Here is a 23210-nt window from a genome sequence, read left to right as displayed (position 1 = left end):
AATGTTCTCTGAGCCAAAGTATCTGGGATCTTTTTCTACAATCTGTTCTGCTTATGACAAAGCATCCATTCCTTTGTGTTTGGTTAATATTCTAAATAAATAGGTCTCCTGCTACAAAACCACATACTTTCACAGCTTCAAAAGTCATGCCTTATTCAGTCTTTCTCATTTGGAAGGTCAATACCAAATCACAGAAATACCAGTATTTTCACATCTTTGTTCTGAATTGGCAATTCCCAACTACCCAAATCTTACCTCTTTGTGGAGCTGAAGCAGCAAGACTTTTCTCCTAAGGTGAAAACATAACAATCAACATCCAAGAGGCACAAGAGCCCAAGTAACAAAACAGTCCTGAAAGAGCAGGATATTTCACCTCATAGAAGCAGCTAAAATAAATGAGATAAAAATAATCAGCCATTGTGTTCACAGACTCAGGACGCAATGCCTACAACAGTACTTGGATCACTGGAGACCCCAATGAGTCACAGAGATGGCTGTAACACAGCTGGAGCAGGGGCAGGGACTGATAGCACTGTGGTAAGCTGAAATTAGGTTCCAGGACCCATGAGCCAGGGTGTGGGAGAGACCCCAGCTGAGGCTGATTGTGGCCATTAGCCTCTTAGTGCCTTGATGGTCCTGACAAATGAGCTCTTCCTTGAAAACTCCAGAGTTAGATCCCTGCTAATGCTGATAATTCCAGTGTCTTGTATGGGATCGCAGCTCCTGATAGGAGAATCCCATGTGTGGATGAAAATAATGCCTCTTGAGAACTGGAATTAGGCTTTCTGCCTGATGATTCAGCAGATCCCAAGGGACCCACTATGTCAACAACTGACTAGGTCTTTTCTAGATTTTCTACAACCTGCAGAAGTACAGAAATAGCAGATAACATATTTTCTGTCCAACCATGAGTCAGAAGACTCCTCCTTGCAATTTAATAGGCATACTGAAAATCTCACTGTTGTGCAGTTTTGTCCTTTACGAGACGTTTTGGAAAACTTTTCCCTGGTCTTCTGCAGGGACTGTGATAGTTCCTCAGAGGTGACAAAGTCCCACTGTGCAGCAGTGATGCCCTGCAAAGCATTACCTGGATATGAGGGAAACCCTGCCAGTAGTCGATGACCACAGTGAAGAGATGGTACACTAGGGGGTCAAAAAATGAAGGGGCAGTTAAAAGGGAAATCTGTTCTCAGGAACACATCACCCACAGAGCAGTGCTACCTCTTCTAAACATCGCCTTTTCATTTTTTTTCTTTTTTTTTTTCTTTTCTCCTCTATGCAATGACCAAAAACAGGTAGTTTCTAGCCTGAGCCATCAGAAATAATCAGACAAATAAAAATATTTTATGAGAGTGGTCAGGAAAACTAGTGTTCCAGTTGTTCTCAACTCTTTCATGTGTGTAAAAGCAAAGCAAAAACCTTTGAGCAGCCTGTGTCTGGGTTGCTCAAAGCTTTTCCTCTCCTTTCAGCCACTAATTTATGAAAATGTATTTGAGGAAATAGTTGAACCAAAATACTGTATTTTCCCAGGTGCCCATCACAATGTGCAAATCTGCTTTACTAACAAGACCGGGTGTTCTGGTGAGCTAAGCAGGTTGAATAGAGTTTGAATCTGTGAGTTTACACTGTCCTCAGATCATCCACCACCTGCATTCAGCCTTGGCAAAGTCCTGTTTTCACAGCTCTACGTGGGGCCGTTTCCCTGCTCCCCTCACAATGCCAGTGATTTAACACACACACAGACAAAGGTTTTTTGCCAATGCCATTTCTGCCTAACTGCTACACTATTTTTTTCTCTTCAGGCCAAAGAAGGCAGGACACTACCTGTGGGAGGGGTTGCATGGTCCAGGCACTTGGGAGAGGAATGGCTGCTTTACAGGCCTCCTATGCTCCAGAGCTGCGATTGCATCTGGAGATGCACGGTGCAACAGCTCAAATGTGACAGCCTTTTCTACACAGACACCTCCCAATTTCTGCCACACTGACAATGGAGTTAACCCACCTGAAACTTTCCCAGATCTAGGTGGTACATAAATCTCCCCATCTCCCTTTTCTCTCATCCGGGAAGAGCATTTGGATTTACCTTTCTACTTACCTCTTCCCTTCAGCACACATTCTGAGAATTTGTTGTTTCCTTCAGCCTTAGTAAGTAGTTGATATGGAGGAAGAATAGATTGAAAGGCATTTTAACCAGCATGAAATTGGATACAAGTGGAGACCTTTCCCTCTGAAAGCTCATAGTGACACACAAGATAGGAGCCCCTTTTGATTCACAGAAAATATAAAATTCAGAAAAAATTACATTTTTACAGCAGTAGACCAAGCTACTTCTTTGTCCTACAGAATAGTCAGCCATCTCCTCCAGTCATCTTCTACCAGAAAGAAACTTAGACAGTGAGACTCACAACAAAGATGAGCCTCTGAAAGTAGCCTAAGAACCAAGGAAACTGCAGGGGCTTGTAAATGTCACCAGGCAAAAGCAAAGACAGCTTGTCCTGATGAAGGATTGCTTGTAATTATCCATTCTAAAGACCTTAATCTTAAATGGTTTGATCTGCTCAGGGGATAAACCGAACCAGTATGCTCACACAGTTGAGTTAATCTCTTTATGCACTGGGATTTGTTATGACTGTCATTTGTCTCGAAGACTTGTTAGTTCCATGCACACATATGGCAATGGGGTGAGAAGGATGACAACTATTCACTCTCAGGACAGCCACTGAGCTTCTGCTGGGCTGGAATACCTAACACTGACCTATCCTGAGGAAATTCCTCTCATCCAGGTATAAGGCAGGAGACCTTTAGGTCTGCTTCAAGCTTTATATCAGCTCTGCAGCTTTCTGCTATTTTCCTAACTGCCTTTTCCACCATCACCCTGGCTGGCTGTGACTCAGACTCAATCCATTCTCCTCCATGCTTGGAAAACAGACACCAAGAAACACAGCTAGACACCAAGGAAAGCAGTTGGTCTCCTTGGTGTTTTATGTGCAAATTGTGAGAATATGCAGAGGAAAGCCAGGCCAAGCGCTGCATTAAATGAAAGCAGCCAGGCTGCTTCAGAAGTGGCCAGCCCTGATGAGTACGGGGACTTGCCAGTGCAAAAGCTTTTTCCAGATGTTCCCTACAAGCAGGCCCTATACAATAACATTGGTGAGGCAGTGTTAATGATTCCTGCCAAGCGCTTGGGGACGCCTGGACGCTGAGACGCTGAAGGCACGGCCACCGGGGAGGTTGCACTATCACAGCTCAGTGCCCCAGCTGCCCGGGGAGCGTTCCCAGGCAGACCTGGAGCCACAGGCGATCCCGTGTCCTCTGTGTTCTCACAGCCCACGGAGCTTCTGCATCACGGGCAGTGCCGGAGGGGCAGTTCATGGCTTCAGCTCCCATTATCTCCAGGGCCGGGATCTTTGCTCCCTGCAGACATCCCGGGCGCTGCCGCGTCTCCATTGTCTCCGCCTCTGGAAGAGGAGGGAGGCGCTCACAGAGCCCCGCTCCAAGCCACGGCCGATAGCGCAGCCAAACGCCTGTGCTGCGCTGGGCGCTGCTCTACTCTCGCAGGAGGCTGGTGAGGGCAAAGCCCTCAACCCTCGCCTCCTGCTCTCAAGCGGGGGCAGTACTATCCCTTCCACGGCTCCCAGGCGGGATCAGGAACCGGGAAAGGATGCGGGAGGAGGAACCAACAGACCTGCTCCGGCCCCACAGCTGCCGCGGGGGGCGGGGCCACAGCCCAGCGGCCAATCCCGCCCATTCTGCCCTGAGTGACAGCGGCGGTCACCAATCAGAGCGCGGACACCGCCCCGCCCCCCTCCCTGCACGGGCCCTGGAGTGGCCCCGCCTCCCGCCCGGCGGGGGAGAAACGGGAGGGGAGGCGGCAGGACGCGGGAGGAGAGGGGAGGAGAGGCGGGCCGGCCCTGATGGGGGCAGGACACGGGGCGGGAGGGGAGGAGAGGCGGGCCGGCTCCCCCGTCTCCCTCCCTCCCCGCCGGCCTCGCTGGGTGCAATGTTTTGGCGGAGCGCGGGCCGGGCCCTGCGGGCTCTGGCGCTGCTGCAGTTGCAGCCGCCCGCCCGGGCAGCGCCGCTCCCGCCCCGCGGACCGGCCGCCTGCTACGGGTAAAATCCACAGCCGCCTCCTCCTCCCTTTCCCCAGCTCCCTCCTCCCTTCCCGCGGCTTGGGGAAGGGGATATTTGTCAGACAGGCGGCGGGATAGACAAAGCGTGTCAGCAGAGGGGGTGGTGCGTGGGATCGGGAGGGCGGAGGTGACACAGCGGGGACTCGGGCGGTGTCCTGAGGAGCCGGCTCCTGCTTTCCCTGCGCTGCCGGGATCCGGACCTGGAAGGCTCCGCAGCGCCGTCTGGGCAGTGCCTGTCGCCCTCCCCTGTGGCGGTCCCCGCAGGGCAGGACGTGCCGCTGGCCGCCAGCCCTCCGCCGCCTGCTGCTGGAAAGGGGCTCCCTGGAGGTCGCCGAGGTAGCCAAGAGAGCACTCGCCTAATCAAATATCTAATCTATATCATCCCGATTATTCCGCAGATCCTGTTGAGGAAAACTGACATAGTACCATAATATTTTTCCCCTGCACAGATAAAGAGCAGGTCGTATTGTAGAAAGCTGGAACAGAGGTAGTTCCCAGATTAACCTGCACTCATTAAGAGTACGAGGAACAAGATCTGCCCACTCTGCATCTGTGCTGCTGTGGTAAACATAGGCAGTATGTATCCAACGCTTCTCAAAGAGTTGTACACCTTAACATTAATAATCCAAAACACCAGGGTGGGGTTTTTGGTTTTTTTGTTTTGTTTTACCACAGTTTCCAATTCTTTCAACCAATGAAAAAAACATTATTTACAAAACCTTAACGGAAGTGAAGTCATCCTACTGACAAGCACACTGATGAAGCCTGAAGATTTCAGGCTCCCAGAAATTTGGTATTGGAAGGATTAAGTATGCCTTAGATGTTGCCAATTCCAATACAATTTCTCAGTGCATAAAAACCCCAACTCGTTTGTAGTTAGTCCAAAAAGTATTGAAAATACCCTCTGTGTGAAACTCCTGGATTTCAGTGAGCTTCACACCAAAGCATAATCCAAGAATGGAAAAGCATCACAGACTCAGCAAAATTCTCAAGGCCCAGATGTTAATAATTAATCCTAAAAACACAGAACTATGTGGAAAAAAAATCTGAATCAGGAAAGTAGAATATATAACTGTCTGTTAAACTGTACATTGCTAACCTGTTTCTTAAAAAGTAACAAGATATTGATTATTTCTGTTTTGTTAGGAACTGAGTGTGGGTTTGGCAATTATTAATCATAAGCAAAAAAGCCCATCACATTATTCTTAAAATTTAATAAGAGCAATGTGCTGATACACTGTGGTGAGAAGTATAATAAAGTGCCTGTTGAAATTGATGGCAAAGAAAAGATGGCATATGAAGAATAAAAACAAAACCCTTATAAAGAAAAAAAGTGAAAGTCAGTATTCAAAAAGGGGGTAAGGCAGCCATATGAGTGCTACATGCAGAATTTGAATTGTAAGATGTAATAAACCACATCAAATGTGATAGATGGACTATGGACTATAAGGAAGTGCTCATTATATATGTATATTGCATTACAGGCAAACAATCACATTAGCATAGCAATTTAGCAAAACTCACTGAAGTTATAATTACACAGTTTCTTTGAGCTGTACTCTTGCCACAGATCTGCATTTGTACTCCAGTTCTCAAATTGGATCTGCACATAAGGAGCTGATACTATTCTTCAGAGTCACAGCTTTTATTCAGGCATGTGGCATGATGGGTTACACAGATCCAAGATTTTACTTAAAATTAAAATGGCTTTATGTTGAAGAGGTTCTGTGGTTTAACTGCCACTTATGTATTAGGAACCTGCGTTTGCAAGCTACTGTTCATTTTTCTTATGAAAAGGGTTTAAATTACTGGGATTGCTTTTATCTGTAATCCACCACTTTCACCTCTGTACATACTGTAAGTAGTTCAGACTTTATATATAAAAATTAAATTGCTAATGAATTGTCCAGTGCATATCATGGAATAGAGATTGTTATTATATCTGAGGCTGGAAAACAACATGTCTCTATGTACATGAAATTCACAGTGATTGAATTCATAGGGCATGAATATTTAATCTAGGTGAAATTATTGTTACTCAATAGCCATATGTAACCAAATGACAAGATTTTTTTTCATATTACCTTTAAATAAAATTAATTAGGCTGTTGAAAAGATGTTTTGCAACCATTAGGGCATAAATTTGCCTGGGAGAACAGATGTAATGGTTTATACTTTTAAGAAGATACTTTGAATCTGTGCTACTTCTGCTTTCTCACTAGGGGTTTGTATCTGGACATGGTTTCTTAGGTCACTTATTTGCATTTACACATATGTCTTCCTTTGTACTGAAGATTAGTGTAGGGGTTTAAGTGTTGGGGCTGAGAGATGGCCTGTGCAGTCAGTTTATGTGGTGATTTTTTAGTGTGTGGATTTATTGCTCATGTGGTGTTTTTCAATTAAGCATTATCTCCTGGTGAGATTACACTGACAGAAATATTATTATCACATTCTTCTTCTCTGCTCTCATCTCAGTGCAAAGTGGTTTTCATTGCAGACCCTGTGGTTCATGAGGAGCAGCAACAATAGATTGTGGTTTCTCTGGCAGATGAAGAGGCTCAGTTTAGTAATAGCAAGGTGAACACCAGCCATTTTGAAAGTTATGCTGTGACAGAATGAGGTTTCTCCTCTCTAATATATTTATTTCAATATTTCTGTAGCCATGTAAAGCTGCCTTTATTTTTTCCTGGTTGCACCATCAAAACTGTTTTCCCACCCCCAATCCTTTAGCCTAGGTATGGATGCTACATAATGGTCACAACTGAATTATTCTCTTTTCCTGAGAAGCTTTTTTTAATCTTCTATGCACCCATGAAAGGCAAGTGACCCATTAAAATCTCACAGTGGTGTCATTAATATCTAGGAAAAGTAATTATTCTGTATTCCTGAAGTGACCAGGTAGTAATAAAAATTAACTCTCTGAATGTTTTCCTATTTCTCTCTTCTTTCTCTGTCCCTAGTACTTCAATAACATCTGCCAAAATCCAAGTGAATGGAGTTCACCTGCATTATCAGCAAACAGGAGAAGGAAGCCATGCAGTTCTTCTGCTTCCAGGAATGCTAGGTTTGGAGATTTTATCTTGTCTTTGTAGAACACCCACTTCTTTATCCAAGTGGTCTCCAGCAAGAATGCACAAAACTATTTTGTAATGTATTCAACATCAATGACAATGACATTCAACAATTTAAATGACAATGCTCCTGATTATGGAGCATTGTCATTTTTAAAAAATTGCTACACTTAAAACAGAAGGGAAATTGCAGAGTTGTTGCTATCAGTTAACAGTTTTTAAAATATTTCATCTTACCAGGCACCTTTTATACGATGTCTTGACTCACCTAGTGGTCACTTGGACTTTTGGATTTAACTGTGCAAAGGTGGTGTCCAGGACAGGTGGCAAATAGCTACACAAGGTGGAAAATAGCAGAAGGGAGGAAAAAACAGGTCAGCTATATTTGTTAGGCAGACTGAATTATGCATTCCTCTTTAGAAGCTGGATGGATTCCAACTGAATTTATAGACATGATGTAACCCTTACAGTTTATTGTGAAAAAGTCAGTGTTAAAATTTATTTTTTGCTTAAAGATGTATTTTCATGTTTTGTTTATTCAAGGCAACATCATTAAGATTCTCAGTGATTTTTTTGAGATTGACAACAGGTTCTGCTAGCTGAGTGGTGTTTGTCCATTGAAAACTCTGTTTTTGATAACAACCTTTTAAAATTAACACAGCCTATTTTTTCTGGGTTCTTGCAGTTCTAAAGGATCCATCAGACTTACCAACAGTTCATGGCAGGCTGTCAGTAAGACTGTTACTGTGCTCAGAGTTGGGCAAATGCTTAATTGAATTGCTGGATAAGATGATAAAATGTCAAGAACTGAAGAGCAGGAAACATTTTCTTCTTGGCAGCAATGTTTTCAAGTCTTCATGGTGTGGTTCTTTCTTTCAAAGAATTCTCAAGGGGAGGGTGGAAAAAATTAATACTGGTCATATGTCAAGTAGTCATATGTTTCAATCTATTGATTTTAAACAGCTTTTTAAACTAGCAATACTGTTGCCAATGCAAACTCTTTAAATGGAAATAATGTATTTCTGCAGTTGTGAGCAATATTATTGTTATTGATTATTTTTGTTATTATGCATACATTGATATCATCATAGCAGGCTATATAAAGCCTCTTTTATAACTTAGACCTGTTGATGGTATCTGAGGACTGATTTCTCCAAGTCAACAGAAAAAAAAACTCTAAAATGCCTTTAAATGGCTTTTTAATATCGCAACAGGTAGCAAATTTCATATTTCAGCACATTAAATTTGAACAAGTTTTAATCAAGTAGCATTTGATACTATTACCACATGACCACAATACAAGCAACACAAACTGCAGTCTTACTTTCATGCTAGGTTACCTTCATTCATAGATAGCTTAGTGTAATAGACAGGAGTACTTAATTTTTAAATCCTTTGAAGGTCTGAATCATTTATAGGAGAAATGGGTCCACCTCAGAAAAAAAGGCTGTATTTGTCTTAATTTTACATATTAAAAAATTAAAATTACATAATTTTATGCTTCTGTGGTACCACAGTCTCCTCAGGCAACAAAGTATTTAAAGGTCAGCTTTAAGCACCAAAAGAGATGCTTTATCAAATAAGTAACCATCTGGCACAGTGCTTCTTCACTTACAAATTTGTAGCAAAATATTCCTGCCCTCTCAGTGTCGCCTGTATTGCCCAGGTAAACAGCAATGACCTTGCTGGTACTTTAAATCTGTCAAATATAAATCTCTACTCAAGTAACTCAGTTTAAGATATTGTATTTAATCATACATGAGAATGCTGTTCTTGAAAACCTTTCACATCTACCAGAAACAGTTTGCTCTGAACATACTGCAGATGCTTCTAAAGATTTTAGTTGTGGTTCTTCCTGTCTAAGAATTGCAATGGATAGTTACAATTAAAGAGTACTTCACTTGTTGGATAATCTCTTATTTGGAGTGAAGCTACAAATTTTCCCCACTTTCCCTTGAAAGAATGTATACTATGTATGCAGTATGGTGGTTAATAAAATTGAAAAATTATAATGTTTCAGGGAGTGGTCAAACTGATTTTGGACCTCAGCTTAAGTCTATGAATAAGCAACTTTTCACAATTGTTGCTTGGGATCCTCGGGGTTATGGAAAGTCCATTCCTCCATCTCGAGACTTTCCTCCAGATTTCTTTGAGAGGGATGCAAAAGATGCTGTGGATCTTATGCAGGTAAATCTATGATGAGATTTTTATTATTTCTTTTTTTTAAGTTGTTTTCCTTAAATTTTGAGAAGGAGGAAGATTGTTTCCAGCAGACAGCAGATTATGAAAAGACCATACAAATGAAGGCTTAAAAGGATATACACACTATTCTAGAAAATATTTTCTTCTTCCACCTATTCTGCAAGATACATAGAGGTTCAGCAGTGGGAATTAATATAAAGCAATGTGCTTTTGTTCTAAGGCCCTGCTCTAAGAGGTTTGCAGCCAAAAACCATATAAGTTTAGTTAAATGTGTATAAGAAACAAAGTCTATGCAAAGTAATTTAATTGAAGGGATTACCAGCCCTTTAACTGAAGGGCTCTTAGGAAATTTTCTATCTAATAGAATCTTGGCATTTTGCCTGGAGCAGCCCATTTTAAGCAACATTTGATTCTAAAAATTAACTTGATGCTTTATTTTACAGCACATTACTGAAGTAATTTTTGTGGGAAATCAAAGGCTTCCTGTGACCATACCAAATCTTACTAATTAATACTGCTATTGTGGTTATAAAGAATATGGCCTAAAGCTGTTATTATTTCTCCTTCTTGCAGAACTTTTTATTCTAATCTGTGTTTCTGTGTTCCTCTTTTATTCTGTCCTATAACTGCAGACACTATTTTATGGTTTAGCTTTAACTAATATTCTGTCTTTTTATATTAAGATATACAGTCTCTTTGACCATGTTAAGAAATTTGACAGAGCATTAAAATTCCAAAAATATGAGGCAAGATTCAGACAGTCAGTCCAACTCTATTTCTGTAGTAAACAATAACCTGGCTGAAAACCCATCTGAAACTGGAAATGTGGCCTTCCAGGTGGATTCTGCATAGTGAAACAAAGTAAGTCTGACAGTAGAATCAGGATTAAGACACAGATTTGCCCTCTAACCATAAAAGCTATCTCCCTGTACTGTAAATCTTCAATTTTTTTCTGCTACACTAGCAAAGAAAATAAAGATGCTGCCATGAATAGGTGACAAACTTGCAGTCTAAATGGTCGTCCCCCTTTCTTGTCTCTGATCAAATACTAATAAATGCAAAATATTAAACAGAGTTTTCCCCAGAGGGAATGTAACCATGTAGCTTCCAGCCAAACGGAACAGCAGCCTACCAATCTCTAGAGCTGCCAAAGCAAATGAGGCATAGCATCCTGTTTTATTGAAGATGTTTCTCAATATAAACATATAATAACAACTTACTAAAGTGTTTCCAAGCATGGATGACTTACTTCTATTTTAGGATATTATAAAGGATAGCACAAATCCCAAGGAATCATTCTAACTATGACTTCCAGAATATAAGTTTATATAGATCATCCAACCTACAATCATCCAAAAAACATATCCCTATGGTGAGCCTTCAGCACCTTTGTTCTAGTCTCCTTCATATTCTGGTGTCTCTGCTGGAGCTGTGAGTGATACAAGGTTTCTGTGAAATAACAAAAGCTGAAATTCTGTGGAGTATTTAGCACCTTTATGCAGAAGAAACTGTTCTGTATCTCCATTTGTCTTCTGTGAAGGAGTTTACTTGAAATAGAAGGAATATACTGCACCTGAGTCCACTTTGCTGCCCTCTACCCCAATGTCTAATGCTAGCAAAGTCAATAGCATTAAAAAAATCATTAGGTAAATAATTTGTGTTTATATTTAAGAAGTTCTTACTCTTCAGAGCCACTGTCCTAGCAAAAGGATGGGCTTAGGCTTCTCTATGTTTTTGTACATCAACTGTAACTTTTGTTTGTGCTACACTCCCTGTGATGCAGTGAAAGCATACATGCAGTGCACAGTGATGTGTTGCAGCTCACTGTTGTATGTGGTCACTGGATTGCATTTCACATAGGCCTGGATGGAGAAGGTGACTTCAAAATAAATTTTGTTCACTCACTGAGTAAAGGCAGCAGAAAATCACCCACAAAACTGTGCTGTGCAATCAGCTTTCAGGGTATCGGCCATGTTAGGTTAGTGACCTATACTGTAAGTAGTTAAAAATTAAAGCAAGCAAACATGCACACCTTATCCAGCACATCTGTTACATCACATTGTTTTTCTGAAAGCTGCAGAGGATAAATTAAATTCCTCCTGCTGGAAAGGCATCCTGAGATACCCCAAAGAATGCATCAAGATAAAGGCTAGTAAACATGAGAAATACTGGAGGCAAACAGATCTCAAATAACCTGGCATGAAGAACAAAAATTTAATCAGCTATTCCATCCATCAGCCAACTTTAAGCCCCATCATTTGCTACTGACAGTAAGGGAACAGTGGCAACATCAAAAATTAGCCTTTACAAGCATTGCTGCAAACCCCCAGAATCTGCCAAGATACCAGGAACCCTTCAGGAGCACAAAGTGAAAGTTGGACACAGATGAACTACCTCTTCATCACACCAAGGCCAGCTTCTGATCAGCTGCAAAAATTCAAAGTTCTCTTTTCTTGTTGTCAGCTCTTACTTCACATGTCCCTTTCTTTCCCCTACCTTATTTATTTTCTGTTTAGTAATTACAGATTTGCAGAGTGGAATCTAAAATTGGTCAAAACTACAGTGAGCAGAATACTGAGGATGAAGCCAAAAACAGAAAAGCCTTATAGGGATAGAAATCTGCTAAATATTGAGTTGATTAGTAAAGTTGTGCCTCACTTGATCATCAAGTTTACTAGCAAAGTAGAAACTTCTTTTTCTCCCTTTGTATGAGGGAGAGTTGTTTCTGTCATTGCCTGCATTTTTGCTTTCTTCTGTCACAACAAAGCAGGCCTGGATTTCTGACACCAGCAAGCACCAAAGCAGCTCATTCAACTAACTTGCTCTTTTTGCTCCAAAAGTACAATAGTCTCCTTAATTACATCTAAAAGGCTGTATTTTTTGCAGAACAAAAGCAAAACACACTGTGAAATATATTTTCTTGTGAGTGAGTTCACAAACCGCAGTTCCTGTATGCAAAACTTCAAATATTGCTTAACCATTGTACTGTTGGTTAACCATCGTTCCTCTACAACCTTCAGATGAGTGCCTTTACCTTCCCCACTCTTTCTTCACTGAACATAACACACACAAAATTCTCTCACCTGTGACTATCAGTACTCCCTACAACATATAGTGATTTATGAGGAAACAAGAGTTAGAAATTCTAGAACAAAGCATTATCATAGAATCACAGAACATGCTGAGTTGGAAGGGACCCATCAGGATCATTGAGTACAACTCCTGGCCCTGTGCAGGACACTCCAAGGCTCACACCATGTGCCTGAGAACATTGTACAAATGCTTCTTGTGCTCTGTCAGGCTTGGTGCTGTGACCATTGCCCTGTGGAGCTGTTCCAGTTTCACCCCTTCCTGATATCCAACCTAAACCTCCACCAACTCAGCTTCATGCTTGGTCCCTTGGGTCCTGTCACTGGTCAGAATGAATTAAGGTCTTGGTTGTAAAAGTTTTTGCCCTAAGCTTTCCTTTTGAAGAAAGAGGCATTTAGTTATTCATGTTTCAAATTGCAACTGACCGTGAAGTAACATTTCAAACATACACTCACAAGCTTCAGAAAATGTGAATAAGCAACTAAAATTTGATACATTCCTTTAGAAAATACTTTAAGCGTTTTTTGGTTGTTACCAAAAAGCAGATTTTTTTTTTTTTGGGTTTTTTTTTTTTGGTTTTTGGTTGTTACCAAAAAGAAGATAGCATCAGTAAACCAGATAACTGGCTTCCATTTTTCAAGTCTTACATTTTTCTTTTTCTTAAGTTTAGCTTAATCTTGGATTGCTTACCATCCACACTGTGGTAGTCTTTGCCAACTTCACACCAAGAGTTTCCACAGATTCTTTGTATTATCAGGCTCTCTGAAAAGGTCTTTACTCTCCATTTTAAATCAACTTTTCTTTTTTTGGAGGGCTTTTTAAAATGCAGCAAGAATCTAATAGGACTACTGCCTGTTTCATAGAAGAGTTATAGAAAATTGAAATGGCAGATGTCATTTTTTGTTTTCTAAATATTTGACTATTTTTAGCATTTTTATATATAGTAAGAAAATTATGTTTTCTAACTATTAAAGCTAACTATAGATTAACTACGTAGTGTTGTGCCTAAAATGGTAGAGTTAATTTTCAATAAATACTTGACATTTGGCTGTAAAGCCAGCTGATGATTTGCATATAACTTTCTTGTATGAATCAAGGCACTGAAGTTTGAGAAGTTCTCCTTGCTGGGGTGGAGTGATGGTGGAATTACAGCACTCATTGCTGCTGCAAAGTACCCAAATCTTATCCACAAGTTGGTTGTCTGGGGAGCAAATGCCAGCGTTACTCAAGAGGATGTGAGAATTTACGGTGGTATGTATGAACTGCATATTGTATTCTAAATAAATTATTTTACTTTCTACTTGACCCAAGGATCTTAGTCATGTAATAGCTAAGTGGAGACAGAGCTGAGGACAAAACAAACCTAAAGAGACAGGACACAAAATTCACTGCATTGCTAGGTATAGAGATAGATTAAATTTATAGTGAGAAACTCTCTAACAATTATTATAAGGGTAATATAATAGATCTTTTAGTAAGCCCTTTCCGGTTTACCATGATGAAAAGTAGGACTAACAGCAGCTTATCAGCAGTTTTCAGAAAGTGAAAGTTTTGTTGCTATAACAAATTTCTAAAAATAAATTCCAAATAATGCTCTCAAACCCCAGGTTTGATTTCTTATCTCACATCTTGCACAACCTTTTTAAAACCAGGTCCACAGATAATTACTGGGCTAGCTCATTACAGCTTTTGCCTCTAGGGGCTATATAATATAGACAGTAAGAAAACAAGTTCATAACTTACCTTTTAAGTTCAGGAAGCAAATTAATCTTTCAAGTAAATGTCCCAAGGTGTCTTTACCATTTGCATTCCTTCAGAGTTAATTATTATCATTAGAAAACCTTTGCAAAGTGAAGAAATATGAGGTTTCTGGTCCTTATTCCACTCATGTGAAATAGAATCTGAGATCACTGCTCACTGTAAAGAAAAATAGGAAGAAATGGCTGGTGAGCTCTGAAAGGGGCCGTATTTCCTGTTGAACATAGAAGTGAAAAGAGTTAACCATGTTTGCTCTCACCAAATGTAACCCATTATAGTTTCATTTTAGTGACTGCAGTTTGATTTATATCCGCTGTGAAATCTCTCCTGCTTCAGCAAAATTACAAGTGTATATATTGCATATCTGTATTTACCTCACCTATACTAAAACTCAAAGTGGTAGTGGTAATAGCAATATATTTTTTATGTCAGAAAGCAAAATACTTTTTAGCTCCATAAAATGCTTCACATGTTTTTATACTTATGAATTTTTTGTTGTATAACTATGAAATGGACACCTCCTCCCTGCACAGCAGACTAAAATGTAAAAGAAAAATTAAACCCAAAACAACAACAAAAAAGAAACCTTATTTACATTGAGTGCCCACTGAAATATTGACCTTTGTCCTTTGTGAATTGTTGCTTTCAACATCTCTCCCTGGCTGATGGAGTGCAGAGAGTAGCAGCACAAGTCTTCTACAACTGGCTTATCAGTGCATGTCAGCTGGATTGGAGGGTTTAGCAGGAAAGAAAGGTGTTGATTTGTTGTCTATGTCCTTTCAACATTGGCTTCTCCCTTCTCTTTTTAAATTAATGCCCACCACAAAGACAAAACAGTAGATTATATGGGAAACAGTTGTTCAGTAGCACCTAGCCTGGGGTGAGCAGTCTCGTTTCAAATCAGATGCTGTTATAAAATACTTTCAGTCACAGCTACCTTTATCATTTGGCTGGACAGGTTCTCTTTGTTAATTAACATCTCATTCCTTTCTTCCCTTAATTAACTTTTGAAACCAATTAAAAATTTTGCTAGTGGCATATTTTGCAGTTTGATGATTCAGTACTGTCCTGGTCTCTGCTGTGCCAACTTTGTTTCAGATTTTGTCAGTACAAAGCTGCACAGCTGGAATATAGTTTAGTGAAAATAACCCTTTTGAATACCTAGTTTGTGAGCAGTACTGAAAATTTTAGAGGAAAAAAAATAGAAAAATCTGATAAATAACTAAAATATCAGATTATTTGTACAGTTTTAGCCAGCCTGCCATGAGTCACAGATCTGTACTGAGTCACTTGTTTTTGTGTAAAACTATGGCAAATGTACCATGATGTCAGCTTGCTGGAATGCCTTAGTAAGAGCTTCCTTCCTCTGAGAGTTGGTAGGAGCCATGGAAGAACTTCCATCCATGAGGCCATGCAAAAGGTTAAAGGATATGAAAAAACTGCCAGGTCTAGAACACTGTTATAAAACAGTCCCAGTTTTATACACAAGGTAGCCCTTGAATTTCTCTTATGAAAGCCTTCAAGAAAGAACCATCAGAAGTTTTAGGACTGAGTCCTTCGAATATTATGTTTTTTTCCGGTTTTCCTTGTGTTCCTCTACAACTCAGATGTTCCTCAACAACTCAGAAGACCACAGCAGAGGTTGTACAACTGTAATTTTTACTCTTTCCATACTATGAATTACTTAAAACATCCATTACATTTTCGAGTTTGAAATACATATTTGCAGTCTGGTTTGAGAACTTCCCCATATTAGGTGTGGCTTGTACCTTTTTGCTGGAAAGGACATGACATATTTCAACTTTATTTTATGTAGGCATCCGAGATGTTTCCAAATGGAGTGAAAAGGTCAGGAAACCACTGGAAGAGCTGTATGGACATAAGTACTTTGCAGAAACCTGTGAGGCTTGGGTAGATGGAATATCGCGTTTTGCTGAAAATTCAGATGGTAAGACTTTCACAGTGTTAAACTGGGGCAATTAGAATTCTTTTTAATCCAGAATTGCCTACTACTCTAACAGTACTTCTAGCAGCCAGTAAAGGAAGGACTCTGCATATGGCATTAAAAGCTGTGTCTGACTCACACTCAGGAATAACACAATTACTCTGTAGATGGTTCACAGAACCAGAAAGGTATGGGAGGAAAACATTTATGGAAAACGTTAGCTGACGAGTCTCTCCTCTTGTTCCACCACAAAACTGCATTATTAAGTCATTGCTTTTGTGCAGACTAAATAGGAAGGGTTCTGCTCAGGCAGAATCTTTCTCTCCTCTTCTGTCTCTGTGTCAAAGGATTATCTCTTGGTGGCATAGTTAAGATGTACCAAAAGTAAGGCATGCGCTTTCCACTTCTTGCAAAACAGAGCTGAAATACTCTTTCAAACCTTTTAGCATCCTTTCAATCCTTTTAGCAATGTTTTAGTTAAAAAAGAAGGGACTTCAGATTCTGAGAACTTGGAATTAAAAAGGCACTTTTTAAAAACACTATTGAAGCAGCTCAGATGTTTAAAAATAAAACAAAAAAAAGTTAAACTAGACAATATAATTGTTTATTCCTGAAGATTTCTGCAATTACTCTACATAGACTTTTTCAGCCAAGGATATTATGAATAATAATCTGCAGTTCTATTTTGATTCAGAGGGAATTTGCTTTTAATTTGCCTAACGCAGTAATACATAATGTATAAAAAAGGTGTTTGTAACTCTTATCCACGTTTTCCTGTAGCTCTCACAATGGAAGATAGAAGGTGATGTACATTAACAGCAGCAGGTACTACAAGGAAAATGTTCCTTTGTGTCATATTTTTGCCATAAATTTTTATATAGGATCAACACAGGACTAGGATTTCTCCCAGTAAAGTGATGTAACAAATTAGGTTCCAATTTTATTTTACCTTTTCTGGAATCTCCTTAGAATTATTTTTTTCTGAAGTGCAAAGCCTAGGTTGGTGAATCTGTGGCTGTGACATCCCTTCACAGCCTGCACATGCCTCAGACACTGAGATAAAGTGACTGTGAAAAACAAGCCAGCAAGAAACATGCAACAAGGAGCTGAATTGCCTAGATGCTGAAACTGGGTCAGATACTGGGAGAAGCCTAATGTTTGCTGCAAGAGATAACAGCTATCAGACTGCAGAGGTTTTTTTCCAGAGGAAAAACAGTTTTCCAATTTAGATTACAAACAGATCACCTTGCAATTAAAGATAAAACACTGCAACAAAGGCAGAGTTACAGCAGATATAAGAAAAGGTGTTAATAAAACCCATTAGAGATGAAAGGAGGACAGTAAACCCAATGTTGGTCAAAAACTTAAGCTCTTTTTAAAAGTAGACTGTTTTCCCTAAATGAGACAGCTTTTAGTGTAAAATACCATAAGAAATGAATTTTTAGAAGGAGACAACAATTAATAAAACTGAGTAAGTTGCATAAAGTTGCAACATCCAAGATTCTTCTTGCTGTTCCATGCTTTTAGAGTAAATACAATTTAGTGATTATTTTAGTAATGAAAACTGGGAAATAATAGTTTGACTGCCAACTATGTTCCTAGATAAATAACCTAAAATTACCTGGTGCTCATTCTGAAAAATAGTCAACATTTCTGCAGGCTTTAGAGGACTATGGGCAAAATGTTCTAAATGAAAATATTTAACCAGTAGAACAGCAAACAAAGACTGCATAACTAACCAAACAATTGGAAAAACTGTGAAACAGTCTCTGACTTTACAGCTAAGGAAAGTGTACATGTATGAGCATTAATCTTAGAGTTGTTTGTAGCTGCAAAGTGACAACTACAAATAGACAAAGTTATCTCAAAGAAAAATGGAATATAAAGCCCATCAAGGATGTTTTGCCCAAAGATTCCTTTGCAAGAATGTGGGAAGTTCGGCAATGAGTTTGAAAATTGGGTTACTAAGAAATTAGGAAAAAAAAAAAGGGAGAAAATTCAGCAAAGTCTTTAAGCAAAACCATTAAAATTACTTCTAATGAGATTAATGAGTAGTAAACATAAAATTATGAATGGGCAGGGAAAACAACTTTTGAATAGCTTTAGTACTATTGATATCAAATGGTTATGCATTTGTACTGGGTTTGCATGGCCAGGTTTTGGTACCAGGGGAGTTGCAGGGTGCCTAGAAGCTTCTTCAGTGTCTAGCAGAGCCAATGCCAGCCTGCTCCAAGATGGAAATACCACTGGCCAAGGCCAAGCCAATCAGTGATGGCAGAAACACCTCTGTGAAAACATATTTTGAAAGGAATAAAAGTTACTGCACAGATGTTACTGCAGACAGAGTAGAGCAGAGTGAGAATATGTGAGAGGAACAACTGTGCAGCAACCAAGGTCAGGGAAGAAGGAGGGAGAGGAGGTACTTGAGCTGAGATTTCCCTGCAGCCCATGGTGCAGACCTTGGTGAGGCAGCTGTGCCCCTGCAGCCCATGGAGGTCCACAGGGATGTAGAGATCCACCTGCAGCTCTTGGAGGAACCCACACCAGAACAGGTGTGGGCCCAAGAGAGGGCTCTGTCTGCACCTGTGGGAAATCTTGCTAGAGCAGGCTCCTGCTGGGACCTGCAGACCCATGGAGAGAGGAGCCCACCCTGGAGCAGGTTTCCTGGTAGGACTTGTGACCCACTGGGGGTCTCATGCTGGAGCAGGTTATGCCTGAAGGACTGCACACTGTGGAAAGCTGACTCACCTGGCAGCAGTTTGTGGGGAACCATTGCTTGAGGGATGGATTCATGCTGGAGAAGTTCATGGAGAACTGTTGTCTGTGGGAGGGACCCCACACTGGAGTGGAAGGACTCCCTGAGCAGCAGCAGGAACTGTGATGAATCTGTGATGAACTGACCACAACCCTCACTCCCCATCTCCCTGCACCACAGAGGGACAGGAGAACCCAGGAAGAAGCTTCTAAGATTTATTTTACTTCTCGTTATCCTGCTCAGATTTTGTTAGTAATAAATTCAGTTAATATCTCTGATTTGAGTCTGTTTTGCCCATGATGGTATTTGGTGATTCATCTTTCTCTTGGTCCTTATCTCAACTTAGGAACCTTTCATTCTGTTTTCTCTCCCCTGTCCACCTGTGGAGGTGAGTGATGGAGAGGCTTAGGTAGTTGCTTGGCATCCAGCCAGGGTCAGTCCATTAGAATATTGCAGACAGCAACGGGCCTGGGAAGTGCAACAGGTATGAGCACAGCCTAAGTTAATTTGTTCCAAAAAAGTAGCAAATCTTGTAACCTGGCAACTGCTGCAACAAAATGCAGCTTAAACTGAGGACCACAAGACTCTAAGGTTAAGAAGAACAAAGCTGGGAATGAGATTCATGCATTTGCTTTGAAGAGTCAAAGGGAGCCTGGGGGAAATATAGAACAGAAGTACTTGATTTTCTGTATCTTTTTGTGCTAGTATCCATTAATGGAGCAAATTGCAGTGAAGTAAGATTTTGGAGAAAGAAATATTAATCATAGTCCTGCTTATGTAGTTCTGTAGATTAATCACACAATCCACAAGGAGAGGCAATAGCTAGAACCAATGGAGTTCAGAGTCCTTTATGGAAGCTGTTTCATCTTTCATACAATTTTAAACCAAAGTGTGACCTTCGTTTGTTTTCTCCCTAGGTAATATCTGCCAACAGTTGCTGCCAGATATTAAATGTCCCACATTTATAATTCATGGTGAGAAAGACCCTTTGGTCCCACAAGCTCATGCAGAATACATTCATAATCACATCAAAGGCTCTCGGTAAGTTAAATGATGGAATTTTTATAAAAATCCTTGTGGAAGGAATGAAGTAGTTCAAACTCACTGTTAAAAAAAAAAAGTATTTGGACAAGTTGTCTCTGCCACACAGAGAGTGATTCTGAACTTCCCTAGCAAGTTACAATGCAAATAGAGTAGCTGGACTTTTCTTGCAGTATAAAAAGTACAGTATTTTAATAAGCTCCTTCCTAAAGCCCTCTGAGAGAAACCAAGTAATTCCCTTTTCCTCTTTCCACTATGCAAACAGAACTACTACTCCCTAAGCTTTATCAAAGCAAGCAAAGTTGTTTGTTATGACCATTGCATTCCTTTTGCTGCAAGAGATCTCATTTCTGTCCCATTCAGTAGAACAGGGAATTTAGATGCTATGAATAGAGAGAGATTCCCAGTTATTAGAAACACAGTTTGCTTCTGTTTGCTGTGCCCTAATAATGTGAACAACCTCAAAGATTCTGTTTCCACCTGTCCCATGAATTTTCAATGTCTATAAGAAAAGCAGAATGAAGAAAAAAAGGTACAGGTGTGCTCAGAAACATTATTATTTAAACAAGAAAAATATCAAGAAAAATTTGCTTCATGTGTGTTGTGGTTTAACCCCAGATGGCAACTCAGTACTACTCACTCACCTACTCATGGGATCAGGGACAGAATCAGCTGAGTAAAAATGGAAAAAAAACCCTCATGTGTTGAGATAAAGACAGATTAATAGCTAATTCAAAAGCCACACATGCCAGCAAAGTAAAACAAGGGTTAACTCACACCTCCCACAGGTGTTCCACCATCCCCAGGAAAGCCAGGCTCCATCACACATAGCAGTTTATTTGGGAAGACAAATGTTATCCCTCTGAACATCCCCCTTCTTTCTTTCCCCAGCTCTGTATGCTCACTATGATGCCATATAGCATGGAACATTCCTTTGGTCAGCTGTCCCAGTTCTGTCCCCTCCCAGCTCCTTGTGCACCCCCAGTCTCCTCCCTAGTGGGGCAGTACAAGAAGCCAAGGCCTTGATGCCATGCAAGCCCTGCTCAGCAATAATAGAAACATCTCTGTATTATCAACACTGTTTACAGCACAAATCTAAAACATAGCCCCAGTACCAGCTGCTGTGAAGAAAATTGACTCTATCCAGCCAAAACCTGCACAACTTGAAAATTCCAGAAAGGCTTCCTATAAAAAGCTGGGATTTTACCAGCTGAATTTTCTTCATGAATTTGCACACAAATGCAAGCATTCTATTACTACCTAATAACAGCCTGTGATGATTAGCACTGGAGAACAGAAGTAGTGAGGGGGGGAAAAAGTATTTTTATGAATGCGAAGTGTAGGAAGCTGTTTTGCTGGTGTCATCTCAGTGCAAAAATGAATGATATCTCATGTGTTACTATGCTGACTATAATAATGCATTCTGCTACAGGAAAGATGAGAACAAGAGATCTTTGTAACTACCACATGCAGGTGTTTTATTTCATGTCTGCTGGTTTATCACTCCTACATGCCCTGTTCAGAACAGCTTGGTTTCACTGAGCTCCAAAGTACTCTAGATGCTACCTAAGGCAAATTATCCCAAGAAAATCAACAAGAATCTGATAGCTTCTCTTTGGAAGACAAGTCAAAGATGAAACACTGTTAGAAAACGCCATCCAGTGAAATATAAACCAGTAATTCTTTGCATGTCTTTGTGCTGAAGTGCTCCCCTGTATGCTTATTTGTCAGAAAATAAACCACACTAATGGTGTTCTCAGAAATTAATGCTTGGGCACATGGTCCTATTAGAAATGCATTAGAAATTCCATTGTGAAGCAGACAGAAAAGCCTAAATTCAGTATGTTTTCAGTAACACAGGCTTCTACCATCAGGTTTTCTTGCCTTGATTTTTGTCTAGTAGTAAAGTAGAAAAAGCTTTTTCTGATTTTAGTGCAGATACATTGCTGGCTTCTCTCATGGTGAAAGAGTATGCCATCATTCTGCATTTGCATGGTATGGCTGGAGTTCAGTAGCATTACAGCAGTCAGAAGCATTAACAGATATAGGAACTAACATGCACAGTGCTTTAATCTGTGCATCAGTGTGCTGCTTAACTTTCAAGAAACAGACAATGAAATTCAGACAGAATTCACTAGAAAATCTGGATATGTTCACATGCTGCTGCTCTTTTCCCAAAACAAAACAGCATTTGTCACCACCAAAAGGAGGTTGATTCCTCTTGCTATAGTGGGACTTAGACAGGGAGGCAGCATGGTATCAGTCAAAATGGTTTTAGCTCTATAGGAACTGCTTAGGATGTGGTAAAACAAAACAATTTTAAAAATTTCCCACCTCCATATGAAGAAGTGTATGTCCCTGATAGATAAAGTCTTTCTCAGAAAGCAAAAATAAGTAGAATTTTAGACATGTGAAACTTATATTCATATTATAAAAATTGAACCTTATTCGCAGGTGCTACTTCTAAGCTTTTGGTATAGCCAGAGAAGTTCTGACTTCCTTTTTATTTTAAGGGATAAATGGTTTTAATTTTGGATGGTCTTTTTGCAGAAAGATTACACAAACTAACTAAGCTTAGGAAATGACAGGAACTCTACATTTCACTGCCCAGCACAACTACTGTTCTCTGAAAGAGGCAAAAGTGCTCATGCTCAGGTCCTTTACACACCTTTCAAAATGCATCTTACATAAGTTTTGGAACTTACCTTCTCTGAAGATCAGAAAGTTTTCTAGAAACTGGATCTAGGACCCAAAAATTTGATTTAGGCTTATTTTACCCTCCCCAGAGTGGGACAAGTAGTATGCTTGCTGTTCCAACTGTTGCTGTGGTTCACAATCCAACCACATACATAAGGACAGTACTTAAAATAAGAGTTACTACAATTCCTTACGGGATAACCAAGAGCAAGGAAAATGAAACAAGCATTTTAATTACCCATGCCCACAGAATAATCAGTGGGGTTTTTTTTTTTTCCTCTTTTAAGGTTACTTCTGATGCCAGAAGGAAAGCATAATTTACACCTGCGTTTTGCAAAGGACTTCAACAGAGAAGTGGAAAATTTTCTACGCTGACATGAACTGTAAAACAAGTCAGAGGTGCTTAGCCTTTGCCTTGTTTAGGAATTTTGGTTGGCTTTCCATTTTCAATGGAGTAATAGGTAGATTTGAATCACGTAAGAAAAACATTAAACATATTTGCATGAGAAGCATATGTCTTA

General features: G+C 40.1%; 1 protein-coding gene across 2 annotated transcripts; it reads left to right on the top strand.

Moving 5' to 3' along the window:
• Positions 1-3975: 3975 nt before the first annotated feature.
• BPHL (biphenyl hydrolase like) lies at positions 3976-23198 on the top strand. Of its 2 annotated transcripts, none has more exons than XM_021544782.2 (7): positions 3976-4110; positions 7091-7194; positions 9222-9388; positions 13591-13744; positions 16068-16130; positions 19869-19992; positions 22977-23198. In XM_021544782.2, exons 1-7 carry the CDS (start codon positions 4001-4003, stop codon positions 23062-23064), a joined length of 810 nt encoding a protein of 269 aa, XP_021400457.2. In that variant the 5' UTR covers positions 3976-4000; the 3' UTR covers positions 23065-23198. The 2 variants fall into 2 exon arrangements, with proteins under 2 accessions (XP_021400457.2, XP_021400456.2); XM_021544781.2 differs by having other exon boundaries at positions 16068-16199.
• Positions 23199-23210: the final 12 nt, after the last annotated feature.

The sequence above is a fragment of the Lonchura striata genome, chromosome 1, assembly GCF_046129695.1.
Source record: "Lonchura striata isolate bLonStr1 chromosome 1, bLonStr1.mat, whole genome shotgun sequence".
Taxonomy (NCBI): domain Eukaryota; kingdom Metazoa; phylum Chordata; class Aves; order Passeriformes; family Estrildidae; genus Lonchura; species Lonchura striata.
The sequence above is the reverse complement of the archived record's forward strand: the minus strand, read 5'-3'. Positions and strand labels throughout refer to the sequence as shown.